This window comes from Crocuta crocuta, unplaced genomic scaffold, assembly GCF_008692635.1.
Source record: "Crocuta crocuta isolate KB4526 unplaced genomic scaffold, BGI_CrCroc_1.0 scaffold687, whole genome shotgun sequence".
NCBI classification, from domain to species: domain Eukaryota; kingdom Metazoa; phylum Chordata; class Mammalia; order Carnivora; family Hyaenidae; genus Crocuta; species Crocuta crocuta.
Genome location: NW_027530182.1, coordinates 1,625,170 through 1,647,645, shown reverse-complemented (window position 1 = coordinate 1,647,645; position 22,476 = coordinate 1,625,170). Strand labels below are relative to the sequence as shown.

At 36.6% G+C, this 22,476-nt stretch overlaps 1 protein-coding gene across 1 annotated transcript in view; it reads right to left on the bottom strand.

The window, feature by feature from the left end:
- The window catches only part of CCDC171 (coiled-coil domain containing 171), a 285,435-nt gene that overhangs the window by 28,473 nt on the left and 234,486 nt on the right, over positions 1 to 22,476 (bottom strand). The window contains exon 25 of the mRNA XM_077765058.1: positions 13,817 to 13,969. Within this exon, the coding sequence (XP_077621184.1) occupies positions 13,817 to 13,969 (153 nt within the window). The remainder of the gene's footprint in view (positions 1 to 13,816; positions 13,970 to 22,476) is intronic.

Here is a 22,476-nt window from a genome sequence, read left to right as displayed (position 1 = left end):
AAGCAGCTTTGTTATTTGGAAAAAAAAAAAAAAAGAAGAAGAAGAAGAAGAAGAAGAAAAAGAAGGAAGGCCATGGCTTGGCTCGGTGCAGGGCCCTGCATCTCGGGCTGTTTATAGAACAGTGCTGTAGAGCACGATTCTCCACCAGCACACCAGCCCTGCGCTTACACCACCTGCCGCCAAAGATAGATATTCCTAAAATGATGAAAGTCTAGGCTGTGATAGCACATCTTATCAAGTAACTGTTGATGCCTTTAAAAAGCTAAGCCCCCAGCTGAGGCTGTTTTCTACAGTGTTGTTGCATTCTGCAACATTTAAACTTTCAACCCCAGAGGCCATTGTAAAACTATCAATACGAAGGCACTAGTCACTGGAGTCTGATTACATTTAGTTCTGCATTTTAATTACATATGGATTCTATTAACTAAACCTTTTGCCTTATAGGCAACATTTTAATCAAATTACTATAATTTTCAAATATGTTACAATAGTTTGACGAGTTAAAAGTTCACATTCCTAACATATTAAATATCAAAAAAACTTCACATGAAAAAAGGAAATACTCCTTACAAATACGCTAATACATTTTCAGATTACTTTGGGGACTTTTTGACTACCTCGTTACAAGTTATATTGTGAGATTTATATAACTGGTGTACATTTATAAATGGGTTATTGGTGCTGAATATAACCAAACTCAAGATATAATTATGTTATAAATTTAGAAACATAGGCTCATTTTATTGTTGTAAATTGAAGCAAGAACAAAATGAAACATAGTTAGAATCCAAATACTCAAAATCAGTATTTGTAACTTCGACTGAAGAATTTTAGAGCTGAGAGGATATTGAGATTTCATCTAGTTGAAATCCTTCATTTTAAAGCCCAGAAAACCCAAGGTCAATTTGATTGTATAATTTATTTTCCACAGCTTGTGGGGAGTGGGTAACAAAGCGTGTTCTGGAACCTACGTTTCCTCCGATTCCCCGTCATGCTACTTTCCAGCACAACACATTGCCATTCTGTGAAAGCAACAGTCTAGCTGCCTATCTATACCACACAAGAATGAAAAGAAACATTTTTTAATGTGGTAAATCACACACAACACAAAATTTACTGTTGTAATAATTTTAAACGTACAATTTAGTGGCATCAAATATATTCAGAGTATTGTGTGACCATCACCACTTCATAGCTCTAGAAGTTTTCCATCACCCAGGAAGGAAACCCCATTCCCACTAAACAGTCATTCTCTATTCCTTCCTCCCCGTTCCCCTGCCAATCACGAATCTGTACTCTGTCTCTATGAAGATAGAACATGCTTATTCTGGACATTTCACATAAACGGAATCATATATGTGGGCTTTTGTGTCTGGCTTCTTTCATTTAGGATAGTGTTTTCAAAGTATGTCCGTGTTGTAACATGTATCAGTACTTCACTACTTTTTATGGCTGAATAATAGTCTACTGTCTGGATATACCATATTTGTCTATCCATTCCTCAATCAATGGACATTTGCTTTGTCTCCATCTTTTGGCTATTGTGAACAGGGCTGCTATGAACGTTTGCTATTTTCCTTTTTTTGTCTTTTACAGTATTTTCTTTGTCAGTGAAAATGGTATCTCATGGTCTTGATTTGCATTGCCCTACTGACTAATGATGTTGAGTATCTTTGCCTGCGTTTGTTGGTAATTTGCATATCTTCTTTGGAGAAGTGTCTATTCAAGTCCTTTAACCATTTAAAAAATTAGGTCATTTGCCTTTTTTTGCTGAGTTGTTGAGTGCTGTACATATTAGATCCCAACCAGATATATGATTATAAATATTTTCTCCCATTTTTGGGGGTGTTTTTTAATGCACAAAAGTTTTTAATTTTGATTAAGTCCTATTTATTTTTTTTTGTCACTTATGTTTTTGGTATCATATCTAAAAATCTATTGCCAATTCCACACTCATAATTTATTCCTATGTCTTTTATTAAAAATTTTTAGCTTGGGTGCCTGGGTGGCTCAGTTGGTTTAGCATCCGACTTCAGCTAGGTCACGATCTTACAAGTTTGTGAGTTCAAGACCCATGTTGGGCTCTGTGCTGAGAGCTCAGAGCCTGGAGCCTGCTTGGGATTCTGTATCTCCCTCTCTCTCTACCCCTCCCCCACTCGTTCTTTGTCTCTCTGTCTCTCTCTCAAAAACAGATATTAAAAAAATTCTTAAAAATTTTTAGCTTTTCNAAGGTAGCATTTATCATTTCTTTTATGCACTTTGATTAACCAAGTGGACACATAAATAAAAGAATTAAATAATATAATCAACAACAACAAAAAAATTTTTAGCTTTTCTATTTAGCTCTTTGATACATTTTGAGTTAATTTTCAAACATGGTATGAGGTAAGGGTTTAAGGAAATATATTTTTTAAAATAAGCTTTCTACTTCTGAAATAAACCTCTCCTACTCATACTTTTTGCTAGATGGAGGCATGGTGTATCATTGCTATCAATAAACATTTACTGAGTACTCACCATGTGAGTAAAAGGCACTGAATTTGGTCAATTTATGTCTATGTGGGTAAATATATAGAAGCAGCAGTCCCCAAAAATCTGACAAAGTTTAAAATTATTTAAGTGCTATGCTGCAAAGAATGTTCTTCTTTGTCACAAATAATGTGGTGTTTTTGTTTCTGTTTTTGAATGGGAGAAGAAATGTACAATTTATTTACTTAAAACGATCATAGACATAATAATATATAAATTATTCTATTCCTTCTCATTAAGTGTTTGCTAGAGAAATATATGAAATATAGTATGATGAGAATTTCAGAAAATTCTGTGTGGGAAAAATTGGGGGGGAATTATGGTTTATGCAAAGTGTATGTTCCATAATGAGTATGTACTGAATAAGTATCATTGAAGGAGTGTTCTTCCAATTAATTTCAATTCAAATCAACCTGCATTAATTGACGTCAGATCATTATAACGAATTTTTTAAAATGTACAACATGACCTCACAGACTCACAATATGGTAACACACACACAATTAATTGACTATATAAGTCAGAGTATTCAGACAGATTAATACAGTGATAAATGAGTATAACAAAGGGAACCCTTACTTCTGCCAACTGGGAGATGAACTGAAAACCAGATGGAGTCAGAATATACCTGAATGTCAACAATAAAGAATTTTTACTTCATCATGAAAGTTTAGAACCAAAATATGTTTTGAGTCAAGATATGGCCTGCTCATATCTGTGTGTTAGAAAGAAAATCTGGGGGCGCCTGCCTGGCTCATTCCATTAAGCATTCAACTCTTGGTTTTGACTCAGGTCATGATCTCACGGTATGTGAGTTCGAGATCTGCCTAGGGCTCCATGCAGACAGTGCAGAGGCTGCTTGGGTTTTTCTCTCTCTCCAGTTCTCTCTGCCCTTCCCCTACTCACTCATGCACGCTCTCTCTCTCAAAATAAATAGAAAGGAAGAAAAAGAGAGAAAGAGAGAAAGAGAGAAAGAGAGAAAGAGAGAAAGAGAGAAAGAGAGAAAGAGAGAAAGAGAGAAAGAAAGAAAGAAAGAAAGAAAGAAAGAAAGAAAGAAAGAAAGAAAGAGAGAGAAAAGAAGGAAGGAAGGAAGGAAGGGAACTCTCACACTAATGTGGCCAAAAAGATGGAAGGGGAAAACTACATATGGGGAGACCCACTGGAATAACTCAAGTTAAAGTCACTGTGATCATAACAGTAGAAGGTGAGAATGGATCTAGGAGATCTGAGGTGGAAGAAACAGTGAGATTTAGCAAATGACAAAATATTGGTGGCAGATGGAAAGTGGGGCAAAGGGTACGTCTTCTGCCTTGGGCTGCAAAGTGGAGAGTTATGTCAGAAATAAGGAATGTAGGAAATGGAGAACTTAGGAAAATGGGGAGTGGTAAAGTTGAAGAAATGTTAAGTTTGTGACCTCAGTGAGTCTGGGGGGTTTTGCAGAAAATTGAAGTGGAAATTTCAAAAAATCTAACAGGCAATTGAGACCCATATTCACTTGCTGCTATTCTTTGAACAGCTAGTATAAAAAAATGAGAGCATTAGATTGTCAAATTGCCATTTATATTTTCTACAGTTTTATTACTGATTGATGACAATGATCAGAATTTTAAATGTTCATTTTTTTTTAAAGTTTACTTACTTATTTGGGGTGGGGGGATGAGCATAGAGAGGGAGAGAGAGAATCCCAAGCAGGCTCTGCACTAACAGTGTGGAGCCTGATGCGGGACTTGAACTCACGAGCCATGAGATCATGACCTGAGCCAAAACCAAGAGTCGGATGCTTAATCAAGTGAGCCACCCAGGAGCCCCTGAAATAGTTATTCTTGCCACTCCATATTCCACCCTTGCAGTATTTTATCACTGAAGAATAGAACTGTATAAATATATTTATTATATTTTATACTTATGTATAAAACAANTATATTTATAAAATTAGGTATACTATATTTATATATTAATAGGCATATAAAATTTAGAATATCATGTCCCTACAGTCACTCTCCAGGTATCACTCATCATGAAAGTAGCTCCTCTTAAACTGCATGATACAAACACTAAAAGACTAGAAAGAACATGTGTGGCCGAGAGAGTATGCAGTATTACCTGCAGGCCCCTATTTACTATACCAACCAAAGCCCGGGTTTCTGGAATATGAGAAACCTTTAAAAGTTTGGAAATGTATGTCAAGGAGCAAAGGAAAATGTCTGCATGTCGACTGGGCTGTCCCACCTTTCATATTTTGTCTCCCTTACTTAGCTCTGTTAGTCTCCAAAGGCCGGAGGTGGAGCTCATAATAAAAATATGGGAGAATTTAATGAGCATCTAACTAAGCAATATTTAGCAAAAGGGTAAAATGAATGTTGTCATGGCATCAAATGTCAGAGACTTTTGGGAAGAACTAGAAAAAATGAAATTTGGAGTTGGGAAGAGTAAATACATAAAGCAGAAGGTGTAGATGTTTGCAATGCAGCGGTCAGAGACGCCATGGTCAGAGAGCCTGGACATCTGAGATCACTTATACCCACACTGACTGGGCCCCTGCTCCATCTCATCCCTCCCAGTTCTCCATCTCATTCACTCTGCTCCGGATACACAGACAGCGTTCCATTCCTTGAGTGCCCCGTACTTTCCCCTGTCAACTACTGATTTTTTAATCAAGTTTTGAATTTTAATTCCAGTGTGGCTAACATACAGTGTTACATTAGTTTCAGGTTTACAATATAGTGATTCAACACTTTGTACATCACTCAGTGCCCATCATAAGTGTACTCTTAACCCCCTTCACCTACTTTACCCATCCCTTCACTTGCCTCCCCCTGGTGACTATCAGTTTGTTCTCTATAGTTAAGAGTCTATTCTGTTTCTATTTGTTGTCTCCTTTTTGTCTTTGTTTGGTTGGTTTGTTTCTTAAATTCCACATATGAGTGAAATCATATGGTATTTATCTTTCTCTGACTGACTTATCTTGCTTAGCATTATATACTCTAGATCCATCCATGTTGTCGCCAATGATAAGGTCTCATTTTTTTAATGGCTGAGTAGTATTCCATTGTGTGTGTGTGTGTGTGTGTGTGTATAAATGGTGTGTGTATATATATGTGGGGGGGACATATATATATGGCATATATATACATATATATATACATGCCCATACACACCATATTCTTTATCACCCATCTATCCGTGGACACTCGGAATGCTTCCACAACATGGCTATCATAAATAATGTTGCAATAAACTGGGGTGTACATATCCTTTTGAATTAGTGTTTTTGTATTCTTTGGGTGAATCCTTAGCAGTACAATTAATTACTAGATCATAGGATAGTTCTACTTCTAATTTTTTGAGCTACTGTTTTCCACAGTGGCTGCACCAGGTTGCATTCCCACCAACAGTGCATGAGGGATCCTTTTTCTCCACGTCTTCACCAACACTTGTTGTTTCTTATATTTTTGATTGTACCCATTCTGACGTGTGTGAGGTAACCTCCTACTTAGTTTTCATGTTTTTCAGCTAAGGTTTCAGTTTCTCAAGTGGGTCATCCCAAGCCTCTGTGATTCGACTTCAAGATCATTCTTTTTTCATTATTTGTATCACAGTGTATTTTTGACAACACCTGAAGTGCCATGAAGGCAGAGATTTATCTTGGGCCAAACTTCATTCTCATAGAAAAGCACCAAACAAGAAATCAGAGGCCTTGGATTCTAATCTGTTGGGTCTAATTAAAAACCTAGCAGCAAGATTCTAGAATCTGTACTTTACTGTACTGCACAGCTTCTCCCAACAAATTAAGCCATGGCTTATGGCTCACTTAGAAAAAAATTTTTTTCTTGAATGGTTAAAAATCTCAATAATAAACATCTTAAGTCAACTGTGATAAAGTATTTGAAAATTTATGAAAGCAACTTAACTAGAGTAAGTTACTTAAATTGTCCCTTTCTTGATCCTCACAACACTAATGCTGACAACGAATCCTTCCTTCTTTCAAGAAAACGTAACAGAAACAAAAGTGACAAAATATGATTTGAAAGCTTAAGAAAAAGAGGATTCTTATTTTTTATTTTTATCTTACCTGAACCAAAATATCTAAATCTTTCACCTTTATAAACAACACAATCCTCTTGACAACTATCAAATCTGACATATTCTGAATAATATGCAAAGACATCTTCCCTGCAAAAATACTAACCGGAATGCTCCCCTGATTTGTAATTTGTTACTTTCTCATAAATAAAGGACTATAGAATTGAAAACATACTGGTTAAACATACAGGAGAAATGAGGCAAATCAATATAGTAACTTGCAGCTCTGTAACTCACAGCGAAGTATTCAGGTTTGGCATTTTATGTTTCACAGATTGAAAGATCATGTGTTTCTCCCTGGCCGTGGGTGTGCCAGTTTCCAAACACCCACAGGTAATTGGTTCTGACTGCTGCGCCATTCTCCACTGGGCTGTCTGCAGCTCAAAGGCTCTTCACTCAAAGCCCTTTCTGGTTATTATTACTCAAGATAAAAGCTCTAGAACAGCCCTGAGTTAATGGGTCAGAGACCAACATACTGAAAATGTTAACATACTGGCAAGTGCACAATTAATGAGAACATTTCGATGCACTCCAGCATTATTATTATCTATTTGCTGAACAGAAAAATGACAATATCACCTTAAGAGGGATGAAGCTTTTCAAGATGACGATTCATGTCTACAATACGATCAATTTCTTTCGATGTATTACAACACCAGGATTAAGTTTTTCCTTCATAATGAATATTTATTTTTCATTCCTAGATAGTGAAATGGCTGGAAAAGATGGTTAATAAACATATACTGACTGTCCTCAGTTCATTAAATGAGTGATAACAATGACAACTACCATTAACACTGTACTTAGTATGTGCTAAAAGCACTGACTTAGAAGGGTTGTTTTGAGGCCTTTTGCCTATGCATCAAAAGATTTCCTCATGGTTCCATATATTTTTTAAAGCTATGAGTATAGCTTAGCTGTGGGAAAAATATGTAACTTTCAGAAAATGGTTTTCATTTAACTTATTAAATAAAATTTATTGTGAGAAGAAATTTATTAAGCACCTGTTAATATGCCAGTGTCTTTAATCCTCAGACCAACCCTACGGTGTAGGCAATTTTATCTATGTGTTACAAATGGAGAAACTGATGCTTAGAGTATTGTATGGATAATAAATAGGGTGGGTGGGTATCAGAGGTCGAGACAGCCAATTCACCCAAGAACCCAGTAATGAGTTTTGAGAACGGCTTAAATAACAAATATTAGGAAGACCAAACAAGAACATCAATAGCAAAATGGTAAGAGGCAGAATCAAATCAGACTATAGAGTAAAAGTCAAGGATTGGATGGTGCAAGGATGGATTGGGAATATATGAAGGTGGCTTTGGAGTGGCCATTGCAAGCAGTCTTGGGTTCTGGTGGGTACAGGCTGTTTGGGTGGGGTGGCTGCCTTTAATGGAGAGGGGGCATGTAGCTAAAGCAGCAATACATTTTCTATTATACAAAAAAATAAACTACTTGTTATACAATTTAATTCATTAAACATATGTATTATCCATAACATCTATTCCTCAAACCAAAATAAAACATAAATTTTTATTGGTCTGCCCCTTACCAACATGTCAAATTGCTACATATTCTTCAAAGGCTCCTGCAAGCATCTCATCTTTTAATGACAATGTTATGCAGAATGAACGCCTCTTTCATTGGTGCTCCAAAGACTTTACAAATGCCTATTTTTGTGATTTGCTTCTGTGCTTGTTTCCCTTGTTAGGAACACACAAGAGTAGAGATATGTCTTATCGCATCTGTTTCCATAAAACAAAATAGTAAACAAAAATCCAAAAATACCCATAATTATATTAAATGTATATGGTCTAATCATGCAATTAAAAGACAGAGATTGTCAAATGGCTAGACAAAACCAAACCAAACTATATTTTTCTATGAGAAACCCACTATAAATTAGGTTAATTAGGTTAATTAGGTTAAACCCACAATTAGGTTAAAAGAAAAGAATGGAAAAAATATATCATGCAAACACTAGTCAAAAAATATCTGAAGTATGAAAAGTTGAAAACTAAAATTATAAAAATGAACAGTATGGTAAATGTGGTCAAAATCAAACTTCTGGAGGCCTATATTCAAGGAGATACTAAAACATAATTAATTCACTCTCATATTAAGACAGAACTCCCTGAATCCTCTCTGAATATTCCATTCCTATGTCTCCCACTTAAATCTTTGAGATATAAATCCTTGAGAGTTTTTAAATTCACTGGGGTTTTTTTTCTGTTTTGGCCAACTCCCACTTAGTCTGCACCTCTTGCTGAAAGAGCCTTTGCTAAGGATCCCAAGGGCCTCCACACATTAAATCCAAAGGCCATTTTCAATCCTCACTTAACTTGGTCTTTGGCAACATATTACACTATTGATATGTCACCCTTCTTAAAACATTCTATTCTCATGGCATCACACTTTTTTATTTTCCGTTGATCTCTTTGCCTGTTCTTTCACAGCCTCCTTTCCAACCTTATCTTCTTCTCAGGCATTGTATATTGGAGTTTTTCAAGTTTCATTCTTAGGCCTTTTTTTCATCTTACTCTATAAACTTTCCCGACATAGTCTCATTCTTGCTAACAGCTTCAAGTCCTATCTATGTGACAATGACTTAAAATGTGTATCTCTAGGTTGGCATTTTGCTTGAATTCCCTATCAACCAACCTTTCTGATATTTCCAGTTGGATGTCTCAAACATACCTCAAACTCAATATACTCAAAACTCAACTCACAATATTCCCTCCTATTCATTGTTTCTCTCAGTAAATAAGATCATGGATCCATTTCCAAAAGGAAAGAATCTAGGAATTACCTCTCACATTATGTGAGATAATTGTTTCTTCATGCCATAGTCAAAGTGATCTTTTCAAAAAACCAAATCTGAGCATGTTACTCCTGCTTTAAAGTTTTCCAGTGACCTCTCCCTTACTCTTAAGACAAGAAACACAAAGTCTGACTTCTGTCCTTCTCTCTAGACCATTCTTCTCTCACTCAAGTCTTGCTCTCTTTACTCCAGCCACACTAGTATTTCTCAATTTCTTCTTTCCATCATAGAGTCTCGTAGATGTTCTCCCATCCCTCCTACTAATCTGGAACACTACTCTCTTCCTGCATAACTCCTACCAAGTGTTCATATATTAACTCAAGCATCATTGACCCCAAAAAGGCTTTGCTGATACATTAGTGTAGGGTAGGCTCATTTGTTTTAAAAACTCTTATATGTGCTTTTCAGTTCTTTCTTCTCAGGGCACTTATCCTGGTTAGTAATTATACATCAGTATAATTATATGAAAATAATTTCTTCGGCTATGGTATTTTAAGTTCATGAGAGCAAGAATTGTCTGTTTGAGTTAACACAGTATCACTAGGACCAGAATTGTGCCTGCTATAGAGTAGACGCTGAATAAATATTGAACTAACGGATAAAGAATGAAAAACAATAATACAAAGAAAGCAGAGCTCCAGTAAGTAGAGACCAGAGAGCCAAGGAAGAAAGTCGATAAAAAAGGGAAAAAAGGAGATGAATGCTTAAAGAAGAAAGTGGTTAAAAGTTTCATATGTTACAGAAAGATTAAAAGGCATGAGAAGGAACATGGCATTAAAAGGCATGGATACAGAGCAAGCAGAAAATTATTTGTGACCTTTGAGAAAATAGTTTCAGTGGAATGATAGACTCAGAATCCAGAGAGCAGCAAAGTTGAGGAATAAATGGGAGATGAGCATATAGAAGAAGCAAGGAAGCCATTTTTTAAGAACGTGTCAATGAGAAGGAGGGAAAAACAGCCTGTAGAAAGGGCAGAGAGCTCAGTCACTGGACCATACTGACAGTGATCACAGAGGAGGAATTACAAGCTCCAGGCTACAGTAGGAAGCAGATCAAAATGACAAAATGACAGGGTTGGCAGCTGAAGATGGGAGGTTAGTAAATAATCTTTTAATCCAATTACTTTCTATCAAAAGGATGGTGGTAAAAATACTAGCTAACATTTCTTTTTTAGACTAACTACTCACTAAGAGCAAAGCCAAGTCTAAAGTACTTCAATACTTCTCACTAGAGCTCCCAGCATCTCTGTTAGGGAGTAAGATCATGCGCCCCATTTTACAGATGGAAACTCTAGTTAGCCACGCAATCTGCAATTGACAAAATTGAAATTAAATCCACATTTATTGACTTCTATGGAACACACTATTGATTCCTAATTCCCTTGTCCCTTGACTCATTTTAGCTAAGAGTGTTCACGTGACCCATTTCCAGACAATGGGATATAAGTGGAAATATGTTTGGAACTTCCTTGGAAAGCTTTCCCTTTTTAAAAAATATAAAGGGGGCGCCTGGGTGGCTCAGTCAGTTAAGCATACGACTTCAGCTCAGGTCATGATCTCACAGTTCGTGGGTTCGAGCCCCACATCGGGCTCTGTGCTGACAGCTAGCTCAGAGCCTGGAGCCTATCTTCGGATTCTGTATCTCTCTCTCTCTGACCCTTCTCTGCTCACACTGTCTCTCTCTGACTCTCAAAAGTAAATAAAAAACATAAAATATATATATAAGTACTTGGATATGTTTTTATACATTTAATATCTATTATCTATTACATTTCTATTAAAATTTACAAATATTTAAATAAACTCATATGAAATATAAATATTTACATTGCTTTTAAAGGAAAAGCCTTCCACGGCTTTATTGTAAAACAGATATTGCTGGGCCATCCCATTCTTCTGACTTGAATGTGATCGTAAATCCTAGAGCTGGCTTGCTGTCTTAGGACAATGAGGGAATGGCAGAGAAATTATAGAGAAGCTGAACCAGCAAGAGCCACAGGACAACAGACACCTACTTCTAGACTTCTTGCTATGTGTGGGGAAAAAAGAACACAAAGAACCTGGATTTTCTAAGTCATGTTGGTCAGGTTTTCTGTTGTTTACACTTGATTGTATTCCTAATGGATATCATTCCAAACTATATCACCTCTCATCTATGAAATACACCGACTGAGGTGCTTCTCCTCAGAGAGTTCTTAAGGAGTTCAAATGTGAAAAAGCATGTACAAATATGTTAAAAAATAAAATTATTATTATAACCAATTTATTACTGTTTCAAAAATAGTAATTCTCAACTAAGGAAAGAGACCAGGGAGTAAAGAGCCTATAGAGATTGGGCATTGGGCAGCATTCTCCTAGAAAGACACGTCCTCAGTACCTGGGAGATTTTTCACATTACACATGCCCCCTTTTGAGAATCATTGCTAGGGTGAGCCACTTCTTACAAACAAAATGGTGAGCATATCCTCACAGATGTGTTCAGAAGCGGGAAAGGCAGAGCAGTTGAGTTGTATGATGGTAGAGAGGCACACTTTCATTAAGTCATTAGTAGAACAATAATTGATAAAAAAAATTTTTTTTGACCCATGGGGAAACAATCCTACCTTATCAACTTTGGCCTTTCTTAAAATAAAAGTAATTATTTTTAAATGAATAACAGTAACAAACAATAAAGAATTGTATGACCCAACAAAGTTGACACAGCTTCATATACTGAAATATTAACCAATGGAACCAGAGAGGTCACAGGAAGAAATGTGAACAGGCTTCAGAGAAAGGCTAAAATAAATTTAAAATACTCCATTTTTTAAATAAGTTTACTCTTTTATTTCTCTTGGTGGAGATTAAATTTACTACTCTCTCTTTAAGAAATTAACAAAGTCATTTTAAAAAACTGAACTTGGGGCACCTGGGTGGCTCAGTTGGTGAAGCATCTGACTCTTGGTTTCGGCTCAAGTCATGATCTCACAATTCGTGGATTCAAGTCCCACAGTGGACTCTGCACTGTCAGCACATAGGCTATTTGGGATTCTCTCTCCTCCCTCTCATTCTCTCTGCCCCTCCCCTGATTTTGTTTTCTTTCTCTCTCTCTCTAAATAAATAAATTAAACTTAAAAAATTAATAAATAAAAATTAAACTCAACATCTCAGGGCCCAAATAATTGGTTTGGTCATTTATTGGATGACGTACTAGTATTTTCACTCAATAAGCATCAGTTAAACACCTACTATGGGCCAAATGGTTTTTGCCTCTAGAGCAAAGAGGAAATAGCAGTGAAGAAATACCCAAATTGCTTGCCTCTATGTGACTTACATTCTATGAGGGTAAGGAACAGACATCAACCAAATAAATAAAATGCAGTTTATGTCAATCAATAATAAGTGCTACAGTGAAATAAAGCAAGATGGAAGGTAAGTAGGCAATATGGGGTGAGAATGAGACAGAGTTTGGGGGTGAGGGGAAGGCTGGTAGCTGCAATTTTCAGTGCTACAGTCATAAAGGTTTCATTGGGATGCAAACACTTGAGCTGAGATCTGATGGAGCTGAAGAACTAACCCATAGTCACGCAGCTATTTGCTTTAATGCGAACTCTTTTTCTGTTGAATATATCATTGGAAGAGGGTCAGTCGCTGAAGGGCAAAATGATACCGTTTTTCCTTACAAGTCACCCTGATCCACTATAATCAAACCAAAAAAAAAAAGGAAAAAAGACATTCCAAAGATCGGCAACCTTCTGAATCTCACTGTTGATATATCTGACTTTGGAGAAAAAAGTTTAAATGCTTATTTTATTCCCTTATTCACTTTTCGATACTCCCCAAACACACATTTCACATGTTGAAAATTTTGTTTAGTCTTCACTGAGCCCAAATTTCATCATGGGCTAAAATTTTAAGACATAAAATGGCTGCTGAAACGGAATTTTAATCATCTAGATGAATCACAACATGCGTCTTTAGCTAGGCATGTATTATGGATAAGTCTAGTTTTCTACAGAGAATAATCACATGCTCTAATTACCATTTTGGTTATACGCATAATTAATAATATTCTGTCTTAATGGGACACGCTGAATCTTCAGACAGTTGCAAGCTTTAACTATGCATACTGCCAAATCCAACCGTCAGCTACACTAGCAAACACAAAGGAATCTTGATGTCGTGTTTTAGCATTGATAACAGTATGCATATCTTTATACGTGATACAATGGAAAAATTAATTGCCTTTCTTTCTCACAATCTTCTCCACACTAATAATTTTACATTTCTTGATTGATCATTTACCCTAAATTATATATATTGGCGAGTGATATAAGCCCTAAAAGCATTAATGTAATGTGACCCAGGACACAAAGGAAAAGAAAAATATCGTGGGACTTACTGATTGTAAACTTTCATTTTCACGTAAACAAGCTGTGTGAAGTTCTGATTTCAACGTTGCAATGTGACTTCGATGAGATGTCATCTCCTTCTCTAATGTAGCAATTCTAGTGCTTGCTAGCTGGTAGACATCCATGAAACTTTGAATCATAGCCTTAAGAAATAAATAAAATGTCACATACAATTCAAATAAAGCTGTCCCCAAAGAAGAATTTCCATAATTTGAAAGCAAAATCATTAAAATTTTAAAGTAAACAACTTTTCATCTTTCTTTAAAATGAGAAAGCTAAACCTCACATTTTATATTGAGAACAGTGACTATTTTAAGAAAGTTTGGGAGAAAAGTAATTGAGATTTCTTTTCCAGAGTATACATTTAAATAAGATGTACTTTGATCTATTGTGCTTAAAATATAGAAGGCAATTTTTAAAGATGACACACTTATTTGCTTTGTAAAGTTAAATTCAAGTTGTAATTTGACCTAAATTTCAATCGTAAGACACACAATAGATGGATATATATAAGCAAGATATTTTAAAATGAGCTGAGTTAGTAAAGTTTTCAATCTACCTAAAAAAAAAAAACACCCAAGTGTTTTGAAACAAAAGGAGCTAAAATAATCCTGTAATTTGTATAGGAGTAAATAATGTGATTCTTATAGTGTACAAAAAGCATAATTATGTTCATTCATATACTAGAGAATTGCTCTTATTTTGTACTATGTATAATAAAATAAATAACACAAACAAGTGTGTATAAGTTTTTCTCCCCCCTAAATAAATTATATCTGGGGGATTGTTAGATTAGACCTCTGTATTACATTTTATTCATATTTCATAGACTTTTTCTTCTAAAGCAGCTAGTAGTGAATTTTGAGTCCAAGAATACTATCAGATCTTTTTTTAAAAAGCCTTTCAAAATATTTCAAATATAGCAAAAATAAAATATTTCAAAGACATATTCAGATATAGTGTTTTGTTATTTACAAGAAAAAAAAATGTTCTAACCACAGCAACATATTAGTAAAATGGTAGGCAGTCTGAGAATTTCCAAATTATATTCAATCCGAAGGGTCCTGATTTGGAAAAGCTTTGAGAAATGAAATATTTGAGCAATTCCAAATGCACATGAAATAATAATTTGGTGAACAAAGAGTAAGAAACAATGTACACAATGTCTGAGAAACAGAAGTATGTTAACCATTTGCAGGTAATAGTAAGAAAATTCACACCTTTTTGCCTAATAAATTGCTATCTGCCCTAAAACATTAAACTCAGGCACCATCTTTTTCAACAAGCCTGTTTACAATTCAAAGGCACTGTTAATTTTTACTCTGGCCCTGTGTGGGCCCCTCATGCTTGCTTCTACTGTAAAGTTTATTGCTTTAGCAGAATTATATTAATTTACTAAACTGAGGAGATCCTAAAGCCAGATACTATGTCTAATCTCTGTATCACCATGGATGTTAGTGGCCCAGAGTGAACCCTTGTTTGAATGAATGAATGAAGGTAAAACTGGAAAATATTAAAAAAACACAAGTTGAAGCCATATGTTGGCATAAAATGCCTTATAGGAAAGGATAAAGATATTTGGGGAAATATAATCTTAGCACTCTAATGTATAAATTATTAACCATACTTTGTTCAAAACGAAAAAAGAAGTGAAAGCATGGCCATAGGCACAAAGGATAGGATACACAAAAGAGAGTTCTATTACCCAACCCTGAATAAGCATGGTATGATGTCATTCTTGGGAACATCTCTACCTTACTTTTAGTTATTTCAAGGTGGGCCTATGGCTAATACTAACACAAAATATTTCCCTGGGCTTCAAAAGTAGGTAAAAATCAGAAACCATAAAATCATATCCGCATCTTTCTATGCCAAGGCTCTCTCTACTCTTATAAATTCACTTATCTCTACCATTGAGATGGTGGAACCAGAATCACAAGTCCTCTCTTTGGTCCTCACTCCACCGCTTACTCAGCTTCACACTGTTGGGTAATGCCACAGCATCTCTCTGAGCTTCCATTTTATCCCTCCACGAAATAGGAAGAAGGGTCACTTTCTTGCCTATTTCCAACCCATTGTAAGGCTCAGATAAGTCAAAAATCTAAGATAAAGTCATTCTCTCGATCCTTCAGCTACATTACATCCATGTAAGAGAGCCCTCTAAAAATGGTAAACTACTGAATTTCATTGTAAAATTACTACTGACCTATTTGTATTTTTATTTTTGATGTTTATTTATTTTTGAGAGAGGGAAAGACAGAGCGTGAGGAGGGACGGGCAGAGAGAGAGGGAGACACAGAATCCGAAACAGGCTCCAGGCTCTGAGCTGTCAGTACAGAGCCCGACACAGGGCTCGAACTCATTAACCACGAGATCATGACTTGGGCCAAAGTCAGACACTCGACCAACTGAGCTACCCAGGTGCCCCTGTTTTGTTTTTGAATTCTCCACTAAGATCTTAATGAGACAATCTATGATAGGTGGTTTGTATACATATGTTCTTATTATACAAGGACCTAAAATGTATAAAAGGCATAACAAGATGTGTAAGTGCTTAATGAATTAAAAAAAGTACTTTTCTATCAGTAATAGGCTCCTGGATTATGATTTCACTGCGAGTCACAACAGAACTGGCCTCTAACATTTAAGAATAAAAAAGCTCAACGTTTAAAAAGTTATCTTATTTCCTAAATTTAGAGAAACATATTTCATGAATTCTGTATGCGATACCCTTAAATAATATAAATTATATGCCTTCAAACCTCTTTTTAAAAAAATAAAATATTTTTGAGAAGTTACGTCTAAATTTGTATATGGTGGGTGGAACAAAAGTCATAATTATTTTGGCTCCTTCCTTGATCTACTTTTAATAACTAAATTGTAATATTCAGTGCAGTATTAAGAGAAACCACACATTACTTCTTTCGAACACTAAAAAGAATATAATAATAAACCATTTTTGCATAGGATTTAGAACATTACGCTTTTAAAATCTTTTATTTATTTTTTTTAATTTGAGAGAAAGAGTACAAGCCAGGGAGAGGGGCAAAGGGAGAGAAGGAGAATTTCTTTTTTAATGTTTATTTATTTTGAGAGAGAGAGAGGGAAAGAGTACATGTGTGAGCAGGGGAGCAGCAGAAAGAAGGGGAGAGAGAATTCCAAGCAGGTTCTGTGCTGTCATCATGGAGCCCATCACAGGGCTTGAACTCACAAACATGACCTGAGCCGAAATCAAGAGTTGGATGCTCAACAGACTCAGCCACCCAGGTGCCCCTAATATCTTTTAAAGCAGCATTTCGTTTGAGAGATGAAAGCAGTTTTTTTTTCCCCAACACATATATATGATGTCTTTTCAGAGTAACAAGCAACAGTGGTAAATACAGCAAGCATGTTTAACGGTATAAATAGGTATAATATCTACACTCTTCTAAAACGAAAACCTCCTTCAGAACTGAAAGGTGCGGTGGGGTGGGGGTGGTCAGTGAAACTGTAGTTACTGAAAGAAGCAACAGATCTTCTGAGGAATAAAGAATGTTAACTTCCAATATTAAAAGGTGATTCAAACTATGTAATAAAGAATTCCAGTGGAAATCCATCTCTTTCATAGAAAGAAAGGTGTCAAGTTGGTAGAATAAGTGGAAATGACAGTCTGGATCAACGGAGGGGGTTGGGGGAGACGGGAGGGAGCAGCTGATGAGTCCTGCATCCATCTCCCAAAGTCCAAGCCTTCACAACACACCTCTCTCCCATATTAAAACATCACGCTGTTCTACATTAGCAGAGGACGCCAGCGCAGCACCGTACTGCATAGAGCACGCCCGGCACTGGACAATGTCTTCCGTGTCATCTTCCGCCCTGCAGATTCGGACCGTGTATCTCAGTGGGGCTGATCTAGTTACAGGAGAAACAGAACAAAAGACAGTTTCTGGCCAAGAACAGCCGTTTGTTTCAGAGATAATCTCGAGTGTTCATAATCAACACAACAAGATGAGAGAAGCCAAACAAAATTCCACCTCCCTAAAATTTCTCCATTTTAGAGAGAAGTTAGAAGTGCTTTAGTTCGCAAAAAATTCTGCGCTACAAATAGGTGACTGTGACTCGAGCGCGAGAGTGTTATTTATATAACTCGTTATGTATGTATTATGTAATTTAGACTGACTTCAAAATTGAATTTCGAGGGAAATGGGATCCTTGGGAATCTGATGTCAGGAGGAGAAATTAGTGGAAAATGGCATAAGACCTAGATGCTAAAACAGTAAATCTTTTACTTACATGTTTGAGTAAGTAACTGGGAGGCAAAAACCTCCGATATTTCACTTTAAATATAACTATAGATGTATTTTATTTCTATAAACTATATAAAGTGAATATACCATGTAAAATACTAAATATGTGAAATATAAAAAATCCCCATAAAATAGGGATAATACTTCTTATCTTTTTTACGGAGAGAAAGAGAGAGAGAGAATTGAGCAGGGGGGAGAGCACCAGGAGAGAAGTATGGGGTGGGGGGAGAGAGAGAGAGAGAGAGAATCTTAAGCAGGCTCCAAGCTCAGTGACAAGCCCAAACGGGGCTTGATCCCACAACCCTCTGACCATGACCTGAACCAAAATCAAGAGTCAGACACTCAAACTACTGAGCCACCCAGGTGCACCCATTAATTCCAATCTCATAAAGATTTTTATCTCTAAAGATTTTGTGAGGATTAAATGAGTATTAATGCCTGAAAAGACCTTACCTATCTGAAACATAGTAAACACTCAGGTAAATGTCAGCTGTAGCAATGATAATGATATCAAATTAGGAAAAATATATATTTTAGCATATAAAACAAAGATTCAATATTTCTGAGGGGTATTATTAGACATAATGTAAACATTTTAAATATAATATATTCCATGCATATTGAATATATTAATGTCTTTTCAAACATAAAGAATTTAATTTTTTTTTGAGAGAGAGCATGTGTGTGCCTGTGTGTGAGCACAAGCAGAGAAAGGGCAGAGGGAGAGAGAATCCCAAGCAGACTCCACACTCCATACAGAGCCCCACACAGGGCTCAGTCTCACAACTGAGAGATCATGACCTGAGTCAAACTCAAGAGTCAGACACTTAACTGACTGAACCACCCAGGCACCCCTCAAGCATAAAGAATTTCAGAGGCCAATAAATAGTTATTTCCAAACAATAAAACTTCCCACTGATAATAAAACAGTTCCTATTTATGATGTCATTCTTGTAAGTTTTTCTTTAAATTCCAGTTAGTTAACATACAGTATAATATCAGTTTCAAGTGTACAATATAGTGATTCAGCACTTCCATACATGCCCCAGTGCACCCCAAGTGCACTCCTTAATCACCTATTTAGCCCATCCCTCCCACCTCCCCTCCAGCAACCCTTTTATCTTATTTTTCTTTCCCTTCCCCTATGTTCATCTGTTTCATTTCTTAAATTCCACATATGAGTGAAATCATATATTTGTCTTTCTCTGATTAACATATTTCATTTAGCATAATATACTCTAGTTCCACTTACATTGTTACAAATGGCAAGATTTCATTTTCTTTGTGGCTGAGTCATATTCCATTGTATATATAAGCCATATCTTCTTTATCCATTCATCAGTTTATGGACATTAGGGTTCTTTCCATACTTTGGCTATTGTTGATAGTGCTGCTATAAACATTGGGGTGCATGTGCCCCTTTGAACCAGCATTTTGTATCCTTTAGATAAATATCTAGTAGTGCACTTGCTGGGTCATTGGGCAGTTCTATTTTTAATTTTTAGAGGAATCCCCACCCTGTTTTTCAGAGTGGCTGCATCAGGTTTACATTCCCAACAACAGTGAAAAAGGGTCAGGCAGAATTTTTTAAAAATAATTTTCTAAATAGTATGCTTCTAACAGGCACTTGCCATCAAAGAGAAGGACTGCAGACTTCCAACCCAAGCTCATTCAAGGTAGGTAGAATTTCTTTCCTTAAAGTTGTAGAATGCAGGTCTCCGTTTTCTTGCCAGCCAGGGTCACTCTCAGTTCCTAGAGCCCGCCCTCATGTTGCCGCTGGATGGACCCCTCCTTTCTCAACATGGCTATTTGCTTTTCTTCAGGCCAGCAACAGAGCATCTCCCTCACTTCACCTTCTTATAAAAGGCTCACCTGATTAGGTCAGGCCCATCCCCAGTGATCTCATATTTACTGGTCTTGCCCACCCTCAGAAGACGGAGATTAATCACACGGTGCATGCACAACCAGAGGGAAGGGAAGGGTCTTGCGGACCATCTGAGAATTCTGATTATCACACTCTCTACAAAAATTAACTCAAAATTGACCGCAGACTTAAATGTAAAACATAAAACTATAAAACTCTTAGAAAAAAAATAGGAGAAAATCTTTTGCATCTTGGGCTTGATGAAGAGTTCTTAGACATGATACCAAAAGCATAATCCATAAAAGAAAAAAGAAAAAAAACCAATAAACTGAACCTCACCTGAGCTTCACCAAAAGATCCTGTTACTAAGGTTAAAAGAGAGCTACACTAGGAGAAAATATTTGCAAACCACATATCTGATAAAGAACTAGTTTCTAGCATATGTTTTTTAAAAACTCTCAGAACTCAACAGTAAAAAGACAAACATTCCAATTAGAAAATGAGCAAGAGACACTAAGATACATTTTACCAAAGAGACCATAACAGATCTCACATCTGCACATTAAAAGATTTTCAAAATCACAAGCCATTAGAGAATGAAAAGAAGCACAGTGAGATATTACTCCTCATCTACCAGTCTGGCTAAAAGAAGAAACTGTGACCTCAAAAGGTGACGAGGAAGCAGAGAAACTGGAACTATCCTACATCCTGGCAAGAATGAAAAGTGGGACAGCCACTCTGGAAAACCGTTTGGTGATTTCTTTCAAAATTAAGCGTGTGCTTACATTTGGCCTAGAAATCACAGTCTTGGGCTTTTTTTTTTCTAGAGAAATAAAAAAAAATTTTTTTTGTTCACACAAGAATCTGTACATGAATGTTCACATACAGCTTTAAGTGTAAGAGCCCAAAGTCGGAAACAACCATGCTGTTCTGCAATGAGTGAAAGTTACACAGTGTGGAGCATCCATACGAAACTGCAACAGAAAGGAACCAACTACGGACAGATACAACTTGGATGGATTCAAGGGCATTATGCTGAGTGGGGGGAAAAAGCCAATCGCAAAAGATCACATTCGGCAGGATTTCATTTCTTTATCACCGACAAAATTATAGAGACAGAAAACATTACCAGGGCTTAGGGAGGATTTCAGGAGAGGGCCCGCAATGTCTCTGAAGTGGTTAGCTTGATGGAGATCTTTGTGGTGATGTGATACTCCTGCATCTTGAGTGTGGTGGGGGCCACGCATGTGATAAAATGTCCCCGAACTATACATACACACTGTACCGATGTCTTTTTTCTGGCTTTGATATTGTACTGGAGTCAAGTAGGAGGTAATGTGGGGGAAACTGGGTGAAGGGTACTATTTTTGCAATTTCCGATGAATCTATAATTATTTCAAACTACAAAGGTAAAAATAAGCAAAGTACATATATGTGTGTACAGGATGCTAGTGTTTCACTAAAAAGGTTATAAATACAAATTTAATTGCATATCTACACATATGTTAGAAACAAATAAACAAGAGAAGAATAAAACTTTTTCCAAAACTTTTAAATGATACTGGCAAAGGCCTGGACTAGATCTTCAACAGTCTTCTGCCTATAACTCCCAGAGGCTCCTTCATGCACACATGTGAATAAGAAAACCTAGAATTTTGCTTATCACATTCAACCTGAGAGGCTGTCAGACACCTGTCTGTACTTAGTGGCTGACTGTCATAGCAAGGACAGCTATTCTGGGGCCAGACTACAGCCTCTGGCCTCAAAGAAGTCAATGCAATCTGAGGGGCATTTGTGCCCAGCTCTGTTCTCACTCGAAGTCAACCCTACATATGCCCCACAGTAGGCCAAGGACGATGGTGAACCCCTCACTCTTTCACCAAGAATCACCAAATGAGTTGGATGTATGGGAGTCAATAAAGCCTAGGTTTGATCAAATCTTTGCGCAAAGGTATTCTTGCTTCCTTCATAGTTCCTACACTGCAAAGCTTACCCAGACCCCAGTCTTGGCAACAGCGGTTACTATGTGCCAAACATCAAAGTAGGAGCTTTGCATACACTTCTAATTCTGGCAATAGCCCTCTAAGGACTCGTATTATCTCTGCTTTACAGATTAGGAAACCAAGGCTCAGTGATGTTCTAAGGACCTTATCCAAGGTCACCTAGTGCATAAAGAATGGGACCAAGATTCAAATTCATGTCTGTTCAATTCCAAACCCCATGCTCATTCCCTATGTTGCAAGTTTCTCAGGTTGCTTTATATTGGTTTGGTGGAGGTTTTGGTTTGTTTGGTTTTAGCTGTCTATCATACAAAGTTTCTTAGTAAAACCAGCAGAATAAACCTAGGCTTTCCAAGCTTCAAAAACTTGCACAGCTAGTCTATCACAACATTCATTTAAGTGTCAATTTAATCCATGCTCTCTCCTCCATTGACAGAAAAGGTACAAAAGAAATGACCCTCTTGAATTTTGCTATGAAACCAGGATTTCCAAAGATCTCA